At 42.7% G+C, this 20,485-nt stretch overlaps 1 protein-coding gene across 4 annotated transcripts in view; it reads left to right on the forward strand.

Annotated features, from left to right (window-relative positions):
- Positions 1-7,228, forward strand: part of LOC140205208 (sorting nexin-17-like) — a 31,318-nt gene extending 24,090 nt beyond the window's left edge. For 3 of the 4 annotated variants that reach the window (XR_011887812.1, XR_011887800.1, XM_072272638.1), the window contains exons 2-4: positions 2,182-2,272; positions 5,587-5,674; positions 6,682-7,228. Coding sequence is in view for 1 of the 4 variants with exons in the window: in XM_072272638.1 (XP_072128739.1) it covers positions 2,182-2,272; positions 5,587-5,674; positions 6,682-6,739 (237 nt within the window). In the remaining 3 variants the exon portion in view is untranslated. Of the gene's footprint in view, positions 1-248; positions 414-2,181; positions 2,273-5,586; positions 5,675-6,681 lie in introns of those variants that run through there. The other variant, XR_011887806.1, reaches the window with a different exon arrangement.
- The last annotated feature ends 13,257 nt before the right edge of the window (positions 7,229-20,485 follow it).

Here is a 20,485-nt window from a genome sequence, read left to right on the forward strand (position 1 = left end):
CTTGGCTCTATCCCTCCCCCTCCTGTCTTCTCCTATCATTTTGGATCTCCCCCTCCCCCTCCAACTTTCAAATCCCTTACTAGCTCTTCCTTTAGTTAGTCCTGACGAAGGGTCTCGGCCTGAAACGTCGACTGCACCTCTTCCTAGAGGTGCTGCCTGGCCTGCTGCGTTCACCAGCAACTTTTATGTGTGTTGCTGTATATGTTTGTATTTTTTTTATCAACAGTTTTCACCTTACGATGTTAATGTGGAAGAGTGAACAGTAAATGGTTAACCTTACTACGACTCTGCCTTCATTGGCTCCGGTTTATCTTGGTGTTTAGTCTGAGTTTCAACACACTGCACGAGAACACTACAGGCTCCCCAACAGTAGCTGGGATGTGGACCACAGATTACAACAGGAAATAAAAAAGGCGAGTCAAAGGGGCAATGTTATGGTAGTCATGGGAGATTTTAACATGCAGGTTGATTTGGAAAATCAGGTTTGTAATGGATCTTGAGGGAGTAAGTCTGTTGAATGCCCATGAGATAGCTTTTTAGAGCAGTCATTAAGCCTACTAGGGGATCAGCTGTACTGGATTGGGTGTGAAGTAATGAACTGGAGACGATTAGGGAGCGTAAGGATAAAGAACCCTTAGTGATCACAATATGATTGACTTCTACTTGAAATTTGATAGGGAGGAAGATAAGTCTGACATAGCAGTATTTCAGTGGAGTAAAGGAAGTTACAGTGGTATGAGAAAGGAGTTCCCTAAAGTAAATTGGAAGGAGTTTCTGGCAGGTGTGACAGTAGAGCAGCGATGGTGTGTGTTTCTGGGAAAAATAAGGAAGGTGCAGGATAGACAGACAGATGTATTCCAAAAATGAAGAAATGCTCAAATGGTAAAGTAGTACAACCGTGGCTGAGAAGGAAAGTCAAAGCTAATGTAAAAACAAAAAAAGGGCATACAACAATGCAAAAATTAGTGGCAAGATAGAGGATTAGGAAGCTTTTAAAAACCTATGGAGAGCAACCAAAAGAATCATTAGAAGGGAAAAGATGAAATATGAAAGCAAGCTAGCAAACAATATCAAAGTGGATAGTAAAAGATTTTTCAAGTATGTAAAAAATAAGAGAGATGAGAGTAGATATAGTACTACTAGAAAATGAGGCCAGAGAAATAATAACAGGGAACAGTGATATGGCGGATGAACTAAGAGTATTTAGATTGCTTTGTAGAGATCTCTTTTCACTTTGACACGGAAGAGTCTTTTTCTGTTGGTCAGTGTCAAAAAGACCAAATTAAGTTCACTGGTTTAATGTTGGAAAACAATAAAACATGATAACTTCCCAGGGGGTGAATGCTTTTTATAGGCACTGTATATGTGGCCACTGTCAACAGTTACTTGTATACTTGTTTTCTAGGATTGCTTTTATATTTGTATTTATTGTATTTTTTACTCTTGATGTTTTGTTTATGCTGCATCAGATCCAGAGTAGCAATCATTTTATTCTCCTTTACACGAATGTACTGATGTATGGCAATAAACAGTCTTGAGTCTTGAGGCCAATGTAGGATCTGCAGATTTTTGCTCCAGGTGGAGGAGCTTGTTGGTTTGGGAAATGGTGAGCTTTTCTCAGTACTTATCGTACACTTCTGTACACCCTGATGCCTGGACCCAGAGTTCTCAGTGCCATCTCAAACACCTCTTCTCCAGTTTGAGCGATTATGAGCCAAAGATTTCCAAGTTTCAATGAGGATGTTCACCTGTTAATCTGCTGGAGGATAGTTCCGAAAGAAATCTTCTAACATTGGAAAGTTGTGAGAAGGGAACAAAAAAAAAGCAAAGGCCAACTTGGAACAGTCTGTGGTCCTGGTTTGAACTTCTTGCTTCATAAACAGCAAATGCTTCAATATACTGTATGTTAGGATCACAAAAGATTTATCTCATTGTGTCCGTGTTGGTATGTGTTACCTCTCCTATGTTCAGAATATTACATAAATTAACTCTTAATCAACTCTTATAAATAATTAGATATTGATTCTCATTGATGGGATTGCTCCCAATGGCCTTCTCCTGTTTCTTAATAACTTTCCCTTGTAGTAGCTAATTGAGTCAAATTTCTCTTAATTCTTAAGATGTTTTTTTTCCTCTCTGCAACAAATGTTCTTCAGTAATGAGGTGATTTGCTTTTAAAAGATTGCAGCCCAGAAAATTGAACTACCGAGGCACCTTTTGGAATATTTCACCTTGTATCTCGTTTGTGAACATGCTGAAGAAGGATACTCTGGTGAGTTCCAAATTCAATTTCACTCCATAAGGCAGTCCGGTGCTGGACTAATGTGAGAAGTATCTACTTGAGAGGTGGAAGACATTCACAAATGGTGCAATGTTTCTTTGTCTATTTCCCTCACTTGCCCTTGCCCCCTCAACTTCTCCTTCCCCTGCTCCTCTCCCTCCAGTTCCCCCTCACCCCATGACTGCATGACTATAGTGGCCAGTTAACCTAGGTTTACCTATAATGTGCTGTTGACTGGCAGAATTCAGTCTGAATTGATGAGGATGTGGAGAGAATAAATGCCTTAGGTCAGCTTTGGTTTTTACACGAACCCTAATGTAAAAGCGCAGGCTTGATAGAGTGGACGAGGTTGTCCTAATTTCCTGTTTCCATGAATCAACTCTGTATGACCCCATCTAATCAGCTCTTCAATGCCTCAGCCAAGATTTATCCAAACAATAATTCTTCTTTTTAAATCTGTCAGACATTTTATACAATCCCAAAAGATATTATCACTACCCCATGCAAATGGAAGTTCTTTCATTCAGTAGCCACTGGCCTGGAAATTCTGAAGTGTGGTCAGTTTTCTCTCAGCACCACACTTATTAAATTCTTTTTCATTCTCCCTGAAATGGAATATGATTTTCCAGGGATATAGCTTCCACTTGCAAGTTTCTTGTGTTTATTGAAGCATTTTCCAATGTTCGATGCACTTCCAAATGAAGGGTGTAATACAATGGGTGACCGCGCTTATTACCCTGTTACTGGGGAAATTATTGCATGTCGTAGGATCAAACTGAAAGATAACATGGAGTTGGTATTCGAAATAACAGGAGGGTTTATTTAAAAAAAAAATCAGGTGAGCATCTAGAAACCAGTCACAGCTGATCTACCTGAGCATGAATATGCTAGAGCTTTTACATTCTCAGTTGACGAGATTACCAGTGGAACTACATTTTGATAACAGAATGGCAACAGAATAATGGGAAGACTTAATTAAGTAACAGACCAGGTCCTGATTACAGAATAAAATGATTATCCGCACGTCTAACAGTAATCCCAGTTTTCTGTTATAACAATGGCTGCACACTAGAACATAATTAGTGAGGTTCCTGAAACTTGGGTGTCATCACTGTTGTATTACATGTTTCTGCTTTCATCTGCAATTCCTTGTTCCCATGTTAGCAGAACTCACACCCCTATTAGTTATTAGCCTTCACTATTCTTTCCCCAGCACACAATCTGTAACACAGTGGAACAGGCTCCTTTTGAGCCGCACCGTCCGACCACCAGCAACGTCCAATTTTAGCTTTAGCCTAATTACGGGACAATTTACAATGACCAATTAACCTGATAAACAGTACATCTTTGGACTGCAGGAGGATTCTTGAGCACCAGGGAAAACCACACATTCCATGGAGAGGACATACAGACTACTTAGAAATGATGTTGGATTATGATGAAAACTCTTTGATCTGAGAAGTTAAATTTCCTTCTCACTTCCCAGAAGCTGTGTGACTGAGTGTTTCCAACAGTATTTTTTTATTCTGTCCCAGCCCCCTTTTCCATTTCCTATTCTAACTTCCCTCTTACTTCTTCTCCTCACCTGCCCATCATCTCCCTCTGGTGCCCATCCTTCCCTTTCTCCCACAGTCCATGGTCCACTCTACTCTACTATCAGATTCCTTCTTCTTCAGCCTTTTATCTTTTTCACCGATCACCTCCCAGCTTCTCACTTCATCCCACCTACCCAACCCTCGCCTGGTTGACCTATCACCTGCCAGCTTATACCCGTTCCCTTCTTATTCTGGCTTCTTCCCTGTTCCTTTTCCCAGTATTGATGAAGGGTCTCAGCCCGAAATGCTGACTGTTTATTCTCTTCATGGATGCTTCCCAACCTGTTGAATTCCTCCAGCATTGAGTGTTTGTGTTGCTCTAGATTTCCAACATCCACAGAATTTCTTGTGTTTATAATTTTTCTTGTTTTCAGTTTTCCATCATCTGAATTATTTTGATCTGAACCCAGTGTTGAGTTCGGATTTCAAACTGAAATACTGAGTGTCCCAAATGTATGTCTGTACATAAGGTCACTTTAAATCTTCAATGATAATTTTGATAACGTTAATAAAATCAATCCCTTCCCAGTGTTTAAGGCATTTAACATCTCGGAATTGGGAGAGAGGTCCATCAAGATGGTTTGCTGTGATCAGATACGGTTATGGGAAAGCAGATTCAATGGGCCAAATAGACTAATTCTGTTCCTTTGTCTTGTGTAGATTTGTAATCAGCAAACCACAATGAAGTTTATCCATTGAACTGGGTTAGTTTTTATTGATGTAATAGATTGTCATTTTCCCTTTCCTGAGGCACATTAGCATTTATTGTTCATTGAAAGAGTGACTAAGACCTCCCAAGGGGAAGTAAAAGTAAGCATATGTTACCATATTCTACCTTGACATTTATTTTCCTGTAGGCATTTACAGGAAATAAAGAAGTACATTAGAATTTATGGAAGACTACATAAACAAGACTGACAATTGACCAATGTTCAAAAGATATGTTCTGTGCATGATTTCTAGAGGTCATTATGTTGTAAATCAGAAAAAATGAAAAGCTGCCCTAGGAAAGCAACATCCATCATTAGGGACCCCCACCACCCATGATTTGCTATCTTCTCGCTGCCATCAGGAAAGTTCAAGAGCCTCAGGACTTGCACCACCTGGTTCAGGAACAACTACTACCCCTCAGCCATCAGGCTCTTGAACAAAAGGGGGTAGCTTCACTCAACTTCACTTGCCCCATCGTTGAAATGTTCCCACAACCGGTGGACTCATTTTCAAGGACACTTTGTTTCATGTTCTCAATATTTATTGCTTATTTATTCATATTATTATTTTTTCTTTTTCATTTGCAGTTTGTTGTCTTCTGCACTCTGATTGGATGCCCTAGTTGGGCAGTCTTTCATTGACCCTGTTATAGTTATTATTCTATAGATTTGTTGAGATGCTCACAAGAAAATGAATCTCAGGGTTTTATATGGTAACATATATCTACTTTGATAATAAAATTTACGTTGAACTTTAAAAATTTTCTGAAGTTTAATGGGTGAAAGAACAGTTAATTCGAGCTGTTGAGGATGTGTTTCTTTAGGTGGTACGTGGCTTCCAGTTTTTCCACTGAGCCTAATGTGCCTTCTTTCATTGTTTATGTTATCTATATGCCCCACTTCTCCATTCTTCCTCTATAGACTCCCATTGGTACCAGTTCAAAGTATTATATATAGAAAAAGACACGATTGTGACTATTTTTTCATTATCTTGGAGCAGTGCTGAGAAATGTGCATGCCTTTGAGTTGCCATATGTGAGACTATGGAGGCGGCAGAATGGAAACAGCAGAATAATGATCAGGAAAAGGTAGGTAAAGCGTACTTTTTTCGGCAGCAATTTCTAAAATGGATAATTCTTTCATTGTATTTTTCTGTTTCTATGCTTCCTAGTCACATTGGATATCTTCAGTGTATATTCAGTAAAATGATTGCCTTAGTGAAGTATTTTCAGAATTCTGAAGTTTTCTGCTCTACACTGATAGCTTGTTCATTCCACCTATTAGAAACTAAGGAATACATTCAGTGAACACTTTATTAAGTAACTTCTGTAATTCCAGAAAAGTGGCCACTGAGTGTACGTTCATGGTCTTCTACTGCTGTAGCCCATCCACTTCAAGGTATAACATGTTGTGCATTCAGAGATGCTTTCCTGCATGCCACTGTTGTAATTCATAGTTATGTAAGTTGGTGTCACCTTCCTGTCAGCTTGAACCGGAGATTTGCCACTCAATAGATGTTCTTTTTGGAGACCAGCAATTTCTGAGATACTCAAACTACCCCATCTGGCACCAACAACCATTCCACAGCCAAAGTAACTTGGATTACATTTCCTCCCCATTCTGATGTTTGGCGTGAACAACAACTGTATTGAGCCTGATGATTGGCTGATTAGTCATTGCATTAATGAGCAGGTGTACCTTATAAAGTGGTTGCTGGGTGTTTAAAAAATAAATAAGTAGTGCAAAAACAAATCAAAATTGTGTGATAGTGTTCATGGGTTGTGGACCATTCAGAAATCTGATGTTGGGTGGTGGTGGGGGTGGGAGGGGAGCTGTTCCTAAATGGTTGAGCATCCAGATGAAGGGTCTAAACCCTAAACATCGACCGTCCATTTCTCTCCTCAGCTGTTGCCTCACCCACAGAGTTCCACCAGCCTTTTATTCAATACTTGGCTTATTAAATAGCTTATTTTAAAATACTTGTTAAGCATGCCAACTTGGAGAAGAATTAATGTCATTAGGATGTAATTTTTATTTTTAAAAACTATCACTATTTATTTGAACCTATTTAAAACTCATGAGTGTGTTTCTTTAGGCTCCTGTATCTCCTCTCTGATGGTAGCAATGAGAAGAGGGCTCGTCCTGGACGATGAGGGACCTTAATGATGGATGCCACCTTCTCGAGGCACTGCTCTTCAAGATGTCCTTGATGGTTGGGAGTTTAGTACCCACGATGGAGCTGGCTGAGTTTACAACATTCTATGGCCTTTTCTGATTCTGTACTTTTGTGCCCCATACCAGATGGTGACCTAACCAAACAGCGCTCTCCCTAGTACGTCTGTAGAAATTTGATAGTTTTTGGTGACATACCAAATCTCCTCAAACTCCTAATGAAATACAGCGACTGACATGCCTTCTTTGTAATTGAATAAATATGTTGGGACTAGGATAGATCTTCAGAGATGTTGACACCCAGGAGCTTAAAACTGCTCACTTTTTCCATTGCTGATACCTCGATGAGGTCTGGTATGTGTTCCCTTGACTTGCCCTTCCCAAAGTCCACAGTTAATTCCTTGGTTTTAGTGATGTTGAGTACAAGGCTGTTGTTGTGTCATCAGTCAGCCAGCCAATCCTATCTCACTCCTGTACACTGATCATAATAAATAATAAGCTTTCATCAATTTTCTCCAGGCATGCAGGACATTTATAAATGAAATGAGGTTTAGTGATGAGTACTTAAATTATTAAAGATGAACGTGTTTATGTAGTAAACAACTTTACTGCAATGAAGTGTGGTCAATGTAGGCATCTGGTTAGTAAGTACATATACAGCAGGATCCCACAACAAGAATGTGATTGCGGCCTATCTAATAGTTGAAAAGTAAATATTATTCTGGAAGGGATTTTGAGAGACCCCTGAGCTCTACACTGAGTGGATGCCATGGAACATAAAAGAGGGTAGACATCATCAGGACACATCTCAGCCTGAACGTCAACAGTTTATTCCTCTACATAGATGCTGCCTGCCCTGCTGAGTTTCTCCAGCACCTTGTGTGTGTTTGTAAAGTTGAATCAGATTCGCGGGTCTGGCAAGTGAGACAGAAAACATTGACTGTGAATAGGAATATTAATCATTTATTTACAAGCAATATAAGTTCGACCAAATATTCATGTTCTCCGAGTTACAGACACTAAAAAATTGAATGTTCAACAAATATATGTACAGTTAACAACAACAACTACTACTACTACGTCGACTCAGGCCTAGGCAGCCAGCATCGGACAATACAGGTCAGGTCAGGGCCTTGCCTTGCTACTGGTACCACGTAGCCCAGTACTACTTGTCTTGGGTCGGGTTGTCAGCGACTCAACCGGTACACCCCCTGGTGCACTTCTGTTAACCAGGGAGGAGGGTGTGTAGGCACCCAGCAGGACTAAAAACAAAACCTGTCAAAGGGTGGATGAACTCATTGTGAGTCAAAGGCCACCTACTGTCTGTGTGAGGAGTGGCGCGCCACACAGTCTTCGTTTCGTGCCTTGTAAGGCATAGACAGTTAACAACAAACTTAGTTAAAGACAGGCACAGAGCATACCTTCGTAATGGCTATGTGCACCACTTGCCTTAAACAAGAGAAAAGGGAGAGAACCTCCCACACGTGCTCTCTATATACCCAGGATATTTGAAACTGGATACCAGGCAGCTAATCAATGGGAAAAGCAGCTGCAGTTTCTAAACTAACCAATCACAATGGGAGCAACTTTCGACAATCAGAATAAGCCACGCCCCCCACAGGACGGCATTGCTCTGCACTTCCAGCACCTGCACAATATTTAGGGTTCATGTCCATGATGTAACCTTCTCTCAGTACAAACCCAGAGCTGCAGCTGCAAGTTCCTGAGGCAGAACGGTTGAAAGGTGTGTGTGTTCTTTGGCTGATGTGAGGTTCTGAGCAAGAATGAGCAAGCTCCATTCTATCCTAAAAGTACCCATTATTCTCTGGTGTTGTTTCTAGAACTCTCTCCACCACCCCACCCACCCACCACTTCCCCACACATCCCACTCACCACCATCCCATGGCCTGATAAAGGGTCTTAGCCCAAAACCAGGACTGTTCTATTCCCACCATAGATGCTGCCTGGCCCACAGTTCCTCCAGCATCTTGTTTGTGTTGATTTAGATTTCCAGCTTCTTATATTACTGTTTTCCAGAATCCCAACTACAAATCCCAAGAGTTCCTCAATGTCAGTGTTAAGTTGGGGCAATGTTTCATTTTGATGCTTTGCTGAGTTCGAAAGGCGAGTGGTTACAGAGGATGGCTGTGAATTACAACAAAGGTTTTCCATTGAATCAAGTTAGCTTTTATTGATGTAATAGGTTGGAATGTTCCCTCCTCTGAGGTGAATTACACTTGATGTTCATTGAAATAGAGAGTGAGACCTCCTGAGGGGAAGATAACTTCAAGCAGGATTTCTATCAGTTACTATGTCTGTAAATTTATCAGGAAGCTGCCTAGAGGGTAGGTTTAGTGAGCTGGGGCTTTTCCCTTTGGAGCAAGGGCAGCTGATAGAGATGTACATGATAGGAAGCATAGATCGAGAGGACAGCCTGAGACTTTTTCCCAGGGTGGAAATGGCTAATAGAAGGGGGCATGATTTTAAGGTGTTTGGAGGGAAGTATAGGGGGGATGTCAGAGGTACTTTTCTTTTACATAGAGAGGTGAGTGCGTGGAAAACCCTGACAGGGGTGGTGGTTGAGGCAGTTACGTTAGGGACATTTAAAAACTTCTTAGTTAGGCACATGGATGATAAAAAATGGAGGGCTATGTTGGACGCAGGGGTTAGATTGATCTTAAAGTAGGTTAAATGGTCGGCACAACATCGTGGGCCGAAGGGCCTGTACTGTGCTGTACTGTTCTATGTTAGCTCGGCATATCGGGTGAAGAAATAGCCATTAAGTGACATTATTAGCAAAGCTACAGGTCAGCATGTGCATTGGGTGGCCTGGGAAATACCCGTAGGATGATACTGAAGGCTGGCTGGTAACTTGAGAGTGTGAAAACTGTGGTTAGTCACTCTTCCAAGTAAAATGGTTGGGGCAAAAGCTGCAGACAACTGCACAGCTCACAGCTAATTTCTGGAATATTAAGTGGTTGGGAATGGGCTACAGCAGCAGAAGCCCACAAACATACACTCAGTAGTGTGATACAGGAGGTACCCACTAAAATGTCTTTGAGTGCATGTTGTTGCCCTTACCAATCAGGAATCTATCAACCTTAACTAGGAAAGATTGAGCTGGGGTTAAATATTGATCAGACGTTTTAGATGAGGCCTTTTTCAAAATAATGCCACTGAGCTATATGTTCTCTACCTAATAAAATGGCCACTGTGTGTATGTTTGTGGTCTTCTCTTGCTGTAGCCCATCCACTTGAAGGTTTAACTCTCTCGATAACTAGATGTTTTTTGTACCATTCTCTGTAAACTCTAAAGATGATTGTGTTTGAAAATCCCAGGAGATCAACAGATTCTGAGCTACTCAAACTACCCCATCTTGCACCAGCAATTATTCCATTGTCAAAATCACTTAGATGACATATGTTCCCCATTCTGTTTGGTCTGGACAACACCTGAACCTCTTGACCACGTCTCCTTGCTTTAATACATTGAGTTGCTGCTGCATGGTTGGCTATTTAGATCAGGTGTATCAGTGTACCTAATAAGGTGGTGACTGAGTGTTGAAGGTAACCCCAGCAGCACAGTGACAGCCTAGAGTTTTGCTCTTGCATCTCCGGACTGGGAATTAAATTGAGAGACTTCCGACTCAAGAGGCAGCTCAGGCCAGTCAGCTTTTTGTCTCCTTTTCTCTCTCTGGATCTACTTTGATCCATGTCTTTTTCTTTCTCACATTCCTTCTCTCCATCTTCTAGTTTGTGCATCTTAATCTTGGGAAGGTGCATTTAGTTCACTGGAATATTCTCTTACTAATCCTTCAATTGCTCCCTTTATGATCTGATCTTTCATTTTGGGTTCCTCACCCACAGCATCATCTGATGAATCATCTGTTTGCACATTTCTATTGACTCCTTTCTTTTTGCCCTTCCATTCATTCAGAATTTTGTCTCCCACTTGAAGTTCATGCAGTAACCTTAATGCACACAAAGTAGATTCTGGTTTTTTATACTCACAAGAGCTGAATGCTTGCAACTTTACTAAAGCTTCTTGAACTCTCTTCCAGCTATAAGCCAGATTTCACAAGTAACTGCCTGATTAACATACCAGAAGTTTCCTCAGATATGTTGCCTACAAAAGCTGTTGTAGTTGAACCACTGTTTCATTACATTCATGATTCCTCTGAGCAGCATGGTCCTTCTGTGGTTCAACCTGACTTCTAGCCAGAGGCACAGAGGTTAGCACCAACACCTGTTAGTCCTCTGTTGGGCAACGGTTCATGGTGTTTGACACGGAGACAACTGTGGCATCATCCAGAACCTTTCATTATTCCCTTTCACATGGCTTCATTCCGGGGGATGTGACACGCAATTGGTGGATGGATCTCCAATATAGTGTAGTTGCCTCAGCCAGTCACACCCCCGCAATGCTGGTCCTCTTGTTTTTATCACGTGCAAACTAAATGTGGCTTGTTGGTTGTTGTACGTCACTGTCACAAATGGCATTCTCACAGGAGTTATCTTCTCTCCAGTTCAAGTTCTTAGTTGGATATCTTCAGGGGCTTCAGTTTGTACAGGTTAACTACCGATTTCCCAGAAGTCTTTCAATTCGGATGAAATTCAGAGACGTAGTTTACTAGCGGCCACCAGATGGCACTCTGTGTAGCTCATGCAGTGCCATCTATGGCAAGACTCATTTGATACTTTATACTTTATAACTTTATTGTCGCCAAACAATTGATACTAGAATGTACAATCATTACAGTGATATTTGATTCTGTGCTTCCTGCTCCCTGGAGTACAAATCATTAGTAAATATTAAAAATTTAAATTATAGATCATAAATAGAAAATAGAAAAATGGAAAGTAAGGTAGTGCAAAAAAACTGAGAGGGAGGTCCGTATATTTGGAGGGTACGGCCCAGATCTGGGTCAGGATCTGTTCAGCAGTCTTATCACAGTTGGAAAGAAGCTGTTCCCAAATCTGGCCGTACGAGTCTTCAAGCTCCTGAGCCTTCTCCCAGAGGGAAGAGGGACGAAAAGTGTCATTTTGACAAATGCACGCTATTTTTATTATTTTCATTGCATTTATTGGGTGGGAAACACAATATTTTGTGCTTATTTTTGTCTATTTTAGGTAAATTTAACCCTAGCTATGGCTTCTAAGATAAGTGCAAGTACCAGTGGTGGTGTCAAATGTAAACATCAGTCCATATCAATTCAAGAGAAGGTTGAACAGTTTGAAAAAAAGAACAAGATATTTCTGTGCATAAGCGATGTGACTTGTATGGCATTGGTTTATCAATTGAGTGTGATATACAGCACCAAAGAGAAAAGTATTTGTAACTTGATGCAAACAGTGATTCGCTGAGGCAAATGAGCATTAGAAAAACTATGAAAGTTGGTAAGAGCATTGAGCATGATCAAGTAATGATTGAATGGTTTCACCAGCATCGGAGTGATGGAGCCGCCTTGTCGGGCAATATGATAATGAACCAAGCTAAGTTGTTCCATAAAGAACTTAAATTAGAACGTGAGTGCGACTATAGTGGAAGATGACTTCAAAGGTTTAAAAAGCGCCATGGAATTTCCATGCATAAAGTGTGCGGAGAAAAACTGTCTGCAAACCATGAAGGAGCTACCGAGTACATGGATACATTTGTGAAGCTCATAGCTGATGAAAACCTCGGTCCTGAGCAACGGTATAATACAGATGAAACTTGCATTATACTGGCAAGGAAAACATTAACAACAGAAGACTAGGAAGATCCCACAGGATTCAAACAATTTAAGGACAGAGTTACCGATGCAGCAGGTACTCACCGATGTAAGCCACTAGTGATTGGAAAAAATCAATGCCCTAGGGCCTTGAAAGGTGTTTAAATTTGCCTGGTAACGTTTTATTTATAGGCATCCATTAGTCTTGAGAGACCGTGGATTTGCGCCTTGGAAGGTTTCCAGGGCGCAGGCCTGGGCAAGGTTGTATGGAAGACCAGCAGTTTCCCATGCTGCAAGTCTCCCCTCTCCAGGCCACCGATGTTGTCCAAAGGAAGGGCATTAGGACCCTTACAGCTTGGCATCAGTGTCGTCGCAGAGCAATGTGTGGCCTTGCTCAATGACACAACACGCTGCCTCAGCCAGCCAGACAAACGCCTTAACCACTTGGTCACGCGCCAACACACCCCGTAACATATTGCACAAATAATAGTGGCTGGATTACCACTGAGGGAGGGAGGGATAAAGGTAGAACCTTCAACACTAATGAATGGCTGGTATAAGTTGCGGCCTGCCTTGATGTTTGATGATGATGATGATTTTACGGGAATTTGTGTACCGAAGGAGAAAGCAGTTGTTCATGATTTGCTTGCGTATGCAAAAAGTGTTATAGGACTTGCTTTCAAAGGTATATAGCAAGTAGTCTTAATGAAGAAGATCTGCGTGAGTGGATGATTGCCAATGATGAAACACCTGTTGTGCATCACCCTACGGACTAGGAAATCAGAAATGAAATCAGTGTTCTGAATGCTGATAGAAACCTGCAGGTGATGAAGATGGCAGTGAAAGATTTACTATTGACAAGTTTATTGAGTTGTTCAGTAATTTAATCAAAGGGTCACAGAAATGTACCTTTGTCACAGAACAAGAGCTAATGAATTTTTATTTGATGCAAGAAAAATTACACAGGGAGAGATCAAAACACATGAAACAACTCCGCCTGGATAAAATGTTTAAAATATAACCGAGAAGCAACATCCTTTGTAAGCATAGTGTCATGTGTGAAGCCAAGCAGAGCTGCAGAACAGATGATGTTAATGAGAGATAACGAGAGACAACGGAGAGCCATTCAAAATGCTAATAAGAGAGAAGAGAGATAATGAGAGAGAGACACATAATTCAGTATGTTGGCATCTGCCACAGACAGTTTGCTTTGAACCTGAACTGTTCATTAACAATCCTGCTGAGACAATAGGAAGTGTGAAGTTTCATGGACAGGTGATACCCCATCAGGGGGATAAAAATAGCGGGTTTGCTAAGGCACAACACACATGCCATGAGACCGTGGAAAGAGCATTGTGCCCCACAAGTTGGTGGGAGTTTGGAGGACCGATTCGTGGGAATTGGCCAGAGGCTCACAGGGTGTAAAGGTACGACCGGTGGGGACCTGTTGTGTGTCCACCCTTCACTGGGTGCCGGGTTCACCACGGAAGAACGGTCGCATCCGGAACGGAGGGATCACAGTTGGTGACCACAGCGGTATCATAAGGCATCGAAAGGTTTGCCTGAAATCTCAACTGTATCTCTCTCCTCTTCTCCCTCTCCCCCCCTCAACAGTACAACAACAGCAATTACTTCAAACTACACTAGACTGAACTGAACTCTGCTTCATCTTAAGACTGATCATTTTACCCCTAGACTGCGATAGAGCTTGGTTGATTCCTATTACCCTATTTCTGTGTATATGTGTATACTATCATTGCTAACCTGTTACATTTATATCCTTCAAAGTTGCTGGTGAACGCAGCAGGCCAGGCAGCATCTCTAGGAAGAGGTACAGTCGACGTTTCAGGCCGAGACCCTTCGTCCTGAAACGTCAACTGTACCTCTTCCTAGAGATGCTGCCTGGCCTGCTGCATTCACCAGCAACTTTGAAGTGTGTTGCTTGAATTTCTAGCATCTGCAGAATTCCTGTTGTTTACATTTATATCCTTGCGGTTAGTGTACTATATTACTTATTTTTGTTAATAAAACCTTATTAGTTTCTAGTAATCACAGACTCCAACGAGTGTTCCATTTCTGCTGGTTTGACAACCCAGTTATGGGGTACGTAACATAAGTGGGGATCTCGTCCGGGATTTTGAACGCCAAAAAGATTGGGTTAAATTCCCGAATGTAAAAAAAAAGGGCAAACAGCAGAAATGGAGATTGAGGAATTTCTAAAGGCGCCAACCTTGGAGGCATTAGAGGATGCCAAGAAAGCAGAATTGGCAACTGTTGCAAAACGGTTGAACCTTTTGAAGGGGAAGCAGACAATGAGGAGAGCAGAGATGCACAGAGCCATCATTGAGTATTATGTATCTAAAGATGTGTTTCCCCACGGGGAGCTGGAGGTGGTGTCTATGAGCAAACCTGGTGGGGAGGCGGTACAGCTGCAGGTGGAAAGATTAAGGCTCGAGCATGAGTTCCGAGTAAAGCAGCTAGAAAGGGAAGAGAGAGAAAAGTAGCTAGAACGGGAAGAGGGAGAGAAGCAGCTAGAAAGGGAGGAAAGAGAGAAGGAAAGGGAGTTTGAGCTGGAGAAGTTAAAGATAACGCGAGGGGGGCCAAATGCCGGACCAAGGTGGAAGGTTCAGGGCGACCCAGGAGGTTAGGTTGGTTCCCCCATTTGAGGAGGCTGATGTTGATTGGTACTTTCTACATTTCGAAAAAGTCACTGCAAGTCAGGACTGGCCGAGGGATAAGTGGGCTGTTCTACTCCAGAGCGTGCTTAAGGGGAAGGCTCAGCAAGCTTACTCAGCGTTGTCAGCAGAAGATGCAAAGAGGTATGTTGTGGTAAAAGAGGCTATACTCAGGATTTATGAGTTGGTCCTGGAGGCATACCGGCAGAGGTTCCGGAATGCGAAGAAGCAGTGGGGCCGCACGTATTTAGAGTTTGCCAGTGAGATGCAAATGTATGGCGAGTGTTGGTGTGCCTCGAAAGGGGTCACAGGGGATTATGACAAACTGCTACAGCTAATACTGATCGAGCAATTTAAAGGTTGTGTCCATGAAGGTATGAGGCCCTATCTAGATGAGAAGGAGGCAGAAACCTTAGCTGCGATTGCTAAGTTAGTGGATGAGTACGCGTTAACACACAAAGCAAAGTTTACCCCGAGTAAGACCTACCAGAAGGGTAGTCGAGAGGGTGGAGAAAGTCTGCCGGCTAAGCCAGGAAGTAAGCCGGGGACTAGTGAGAAGGATAAGGAAGATGAGAAGCAGTTTGGTAGGAAGTCTCCTGATTTCGTATGCTATAATTGTGGGAAAGCCGGTCACATTGCATCCAGGTGTTTTGCCCCAAAGAAGGAGACGGGGAAAGGAAAAACAACAACTCTGACTGGCTGTATTGAGCTGGCAAACAAACCGCTAGGGAAGAGGAGGTCTGATAGAGTTCGGGAAGGGCGCGAGAAGTTTACTTCAGCCAGATTGGTGTCGGTGAAGGAGGGGTCAACCCCAGCTCCAGTATGGATCTAGAGAGACACCGGGGCTTGTCAATCATTGATCTTAAGGAGGGTGTTAGAATTCAGTGCAGAGACCGAGATTGGGGAGGTCAGTGTGATAAAAGGCATTGGGAAGGGGACTGAAGCAGTACCTTTGCACCAGATATACCTGAAAAGTGACTTGGTCTCCGGACCGGTCATGATAGGGGTGAGGTCCGAATTACCGATGGAAGGCGTGGAGGTCTTACTCGGTAACGACCTTGCAGGTGGAGATGTGTACCCAGCAGTAAAGCTGATGAGCAAGCCTGCCAGGACTGAGGACCTGCCCATGGATTCACAGGTTTATCCCGCTTGCGCAGTAACTCAACGCATGTCAAGAAAGGCTGCCGAAGCGAATATGGATTTAGCTGAGACGTTTTTACCAGCCTTGTACCAGGAGGGGTTAGAAAGTGAGAAGAAGGAGCATAGTGGAGTGGAAGGAAGTGAGGGAGTTGAGGTAGATTTAACATTAGCGAGGAAGGAATTTATAAAGGCACAGGAACGAGACGAGGAGCTGGTGGTTTTGACGGAGACAGCTCTCTCTGAAGCAGAAATAAAAAGGGATTCAGTGGGCTATTATATGAAGGAGGGAGTACTGATGAGGAAGTGGAGACCAAGTACCGTGCCCACAGATGAGGAGTCGGGGGTGGTACACCAGGTGGTAGTGCCGAAAATTTATAGGGACGAGGTTTTTAACCTGGCCCACAAGATACCCCTCGGTGGACATTTTGGGGTGAGGAAAACAGTCGATAGAATTATGAAAGAGTTTTACTGGTCGAACATGAGGAAGGATATTATTGAATATTGTAGACGGTGTCATGCCTGTCAGGTGGTAGGAAAGCCGAACCAGGTCCTGCCTAAAGCGCCCCTTTGACCGATACCCACTGTCGGGGAACGTTTTTCCCAAATAATTGTGGATTTTGTCGGTCCCCTGCCCAGAACTGCGAGTGGGCGAGAGTATGTGATGACTATGATGTGCGTCGCCACCAGGTTTCCGGAGGCTGTGCCCCTGGCAAGCATCAAGGCTTCCGCAGTGGTAAAGGCACTTGTGAAATTTTTCACTACGGTGGGGTTGCCAAGGGAAATTCAGTCAGATCAGGGGAGTGTCTTCAGATCTCACACATTCCGACGGATGTTGGATGAGATGGGAGCAAAGCAGATTTTGGCCTCCGCGTACCACCCAGAGTCTCAAGGGGCGTTGGAGAGATTCCACGCAACGTTAAAGATTATGATTAAAACTTATTGTCAAGAGAACGCTAGAGACTGGGATGATGCCTTGCCTCTCTTGTTATTTGCCGTAAGGGACACGGTTCAGGAGTCATTGGGGTTCAGCCCATTCAAGCTCGTCTTCGGTCATAGGCCCAGAGGAGCTCTGACCTTACTGAAAGATCAATGGTCCAGCCCAACAGTACAAGTCAATGTGATTGATTATGTTTTAAAATTTCATGAGAGGCTTAAAAGGATCTGTGACCTTGCCAAAGAAAATCTACGAGACTCCCAAACAAAAATGAAACAGTGGTATGATAGATGAGCCCAAGAGCAAGTGTTTCAAGTGGGTGATAGGGTCTTAGCTCTGTTTCCAGTGGTAACCAGCCCCCTACAGGTGAGATTCCACGGTCCGTACGAAGCGATTAAAAAGATAGACTCTTTGAATTATGTTATCGAAACGCCGGACAGACGTAAGCCGACACAATTAGTGCATACCAATATGCTAAAAGCTTACCATGATGAGGAAGCAGATCCAATTGGTGCTATCTCAAAAATGAATGAGGATGGCGCCAAATGATAAGGGGAAAACACGTCTTGAAAAGATAAACATGGTGCTAACCAGATTGGAGAACTCTATGGTTTTGGCCAACTTTACTGATAAGGTCTCTCACTTAACCCCTAAGCAGAGCGAGCCGCTGATAAAGCTAATTAACTGGCATGCCGATGTATGTCTGGATGTCCCAAGGCGATGCAAAGGGACAGTACATGATGTTATTGTTACGTCAGATCAGCCTATTAAGCAACACCCCTATAGGATGAACTTGGAGAAGGGCAAGCTAGTGGAGAAAGAAATTGAACACATGCTAGCCACAGGTATTATTAGGCCGTCCAAATCGGAATGGGCCTCTCCCTGGGTGGTTATCCTGAAACCCTATGGGAACATATGATTCTGTACAGATTACAGAAAAGTGAACACCATCACAAAAACTGATGCTTACCCCATCCCAAGGGTAGACGATTGCATCGATAAAGTGGGGAGGGCTAAGTACATCACAAAGATCGATTTGCTGAAAGGGTACTGGTGTGTTCTTTCAACTGACCGGGTTAGAGAAATCTCAGCATTTGCCACTCCATCCGGGTTATGCGAGTATAATGTTTTACCTTTTGGCATGAAGAACGCCCCAGGGACCTTCCAGAGGATGATTAATTCAGTGATAAAAGCGTTAAAGAACGCAGAAGCGTATATTGACGATTTGGTGGTCTGGAGTGACATGTGGGAGGAGCACATTGTGGCAGTAGAGGAACTGTTTAAGTGGCTGTCTGAAGCCAACCTGACAGTGAACCTCGTGAAAAGTGAGTTTGGCCACGCTAAGGTCACAAATCTGGGGTATGTAGTAGGACAGGGGCAGCTGGCACCGATGCAGGCTAAGGTGCAGGCTATCTCTGAAGTTCCCATCCCAATGGACAAGAGGGCCCTGAGAAGGTTTTTGGGGATGGTGAGGTACTATCGGAAGTTTTGTAAAAACTTTGCGGATATTACCCTCCCTCTTACTAAGCTCTTGCCGAAGAATGAGAAGTTTATGTGGAACGACCTTTGTCAACAAGCCTTCGAGAGTCTGAAGGCGATACTGTGTCACCACCCTGTACTGAGTGCACCTGACTTTTCAAAACCCTTCTCCCTAGCAACAGATGCTAGCGACGAAGCAGCAGGGGCGGTGCTGTTGCAGACTGACAAGGAGGGAATTGAACACCCAATGGCTTATTTTTCTGAGAGGTTTAATGTCCATCAGAGAAATTATTCCACTGTGGAAAAGGAATTACTGACAATCATTTTGGCATTACAACGTTTTGAGGTTTATATTTGTCTGGCACGGAAACCACTGATAGTTTACACTGATCACAATCCATTAGTGTTTTTGAGCACAATGAAGGATAAAAACAAATGCTTGTTAAGTTGGAGTTTGGTATTACAGGAATTTGATATAAAGATAAAATATGTAAAAGGAACCGACAATGTGATTGCTGATTGTCTGTCCAGGTGTTAAAATTTAAAGTTCTCTGTATTAGCCGAATAGCTGATGACTACCTGTATATTAGTGTGTATTTTATAATGTGCACTCATGCCTGTAATTTTTACCCCTGGTAAAAATTCTTTTAAGGGTGGGGGTGTCGTGTGAAGCCAAGCAGAGCTGCAGAACGAATGATTTTAATGAGAGAGATAATGAGAGACAATGGAGAGCCATTCAAAATGCTAATAAGAGGGAAGAGAGAGATAACAAGAGAGAGACACATAATTCAGTATATTGGCATCTGCCACAGACAGTTTGCTTTGAACCTGAACTGTTCATTAACAATCCTGCTGAGACAATAGGAAGTGTGAAGTTTGATGGACAGGTGATATCCCATCAGGGGGATAAAAATAGCGGGTTTGCTAAGGCACAACACACATGCCACGAGACCCTGGAAAGAGCATTGTGCCCCACAAGTTGGTGGGAGTTTGGAGGACCGATTCGTGGGAATTGGCCAGAGGCTCACAGGGTGTAAAGGTACGACCGGTGGGGACCTGTTGTGTGTCCACCCTTCACTGGGTGCCGGGTTCACCACGGAAGAACGGTCACATCCGGAACGGAGGGGTGACAGTTGGTGACCACAGCGGGATCAGAAGGCATCGAAAGGTTTGCCTGAAACCTCAACTGTATCTCTCTCTCTCTCTCTCTCTCTCTCTCCCCCCCCCCAATGGTACAACAACAGCAATTACTTCGAACTACACTAGACTGAATTGAACTCTGCTTCACGTTAAGACTGATCATTTTACCCTTAGACTGCCATAGAGCTTGGTTGATTCCTATTACCCTATTTCTGTGTATATGTGTATACTATCATCACTAACCTGTTACATTTATACCTTTGCGATTAGTGTACTGTATTACTTATTTTTGTTAATAAAACTTTATTAGTTTCTAGTAATCACAGAACCCAACAAGTGTTCCATTTCTGCTGGTTTGACAACCCAGTTACGGGGTATGTAACATAAGTAATTAATAAACTTACATTTAATTTTTGTTTGAATAATAATCCTTTTTAACCTTTTACTTTCCATCTTTGCCTTTATTATTGCGTGACCACTTTTAATCCGGCAAAAATGTTAATCCGGCAAGGCTCAGGAACTGAGGGTACTGGAAAATCAGTGGCCAACCTGTATATTTGAAATAGCATTTAAACTCATTTTGTGGAATGACTGAAACAGCTAAGCCAGTTTCCGATTCTGTTTTAATTAATTTGCCGTTCGCTTCTA

The sequence above is a fragment of the Mobula birostris genome, chromosome 1 (genome assembly GCF_030028105.1).
Source record: "Mobula birostris isolate sMobBir1 chromosome 1, sMobBir1.hap1, whole genome shotgun sequence".
Classification (NCBI taxonomy): domain Eukaryota; kingdom Metazoa; phylum Chordata; class Chondrichthyes; order Myliobatiformes; family Myliobatidae; genus Mobula; species Mobula birostris.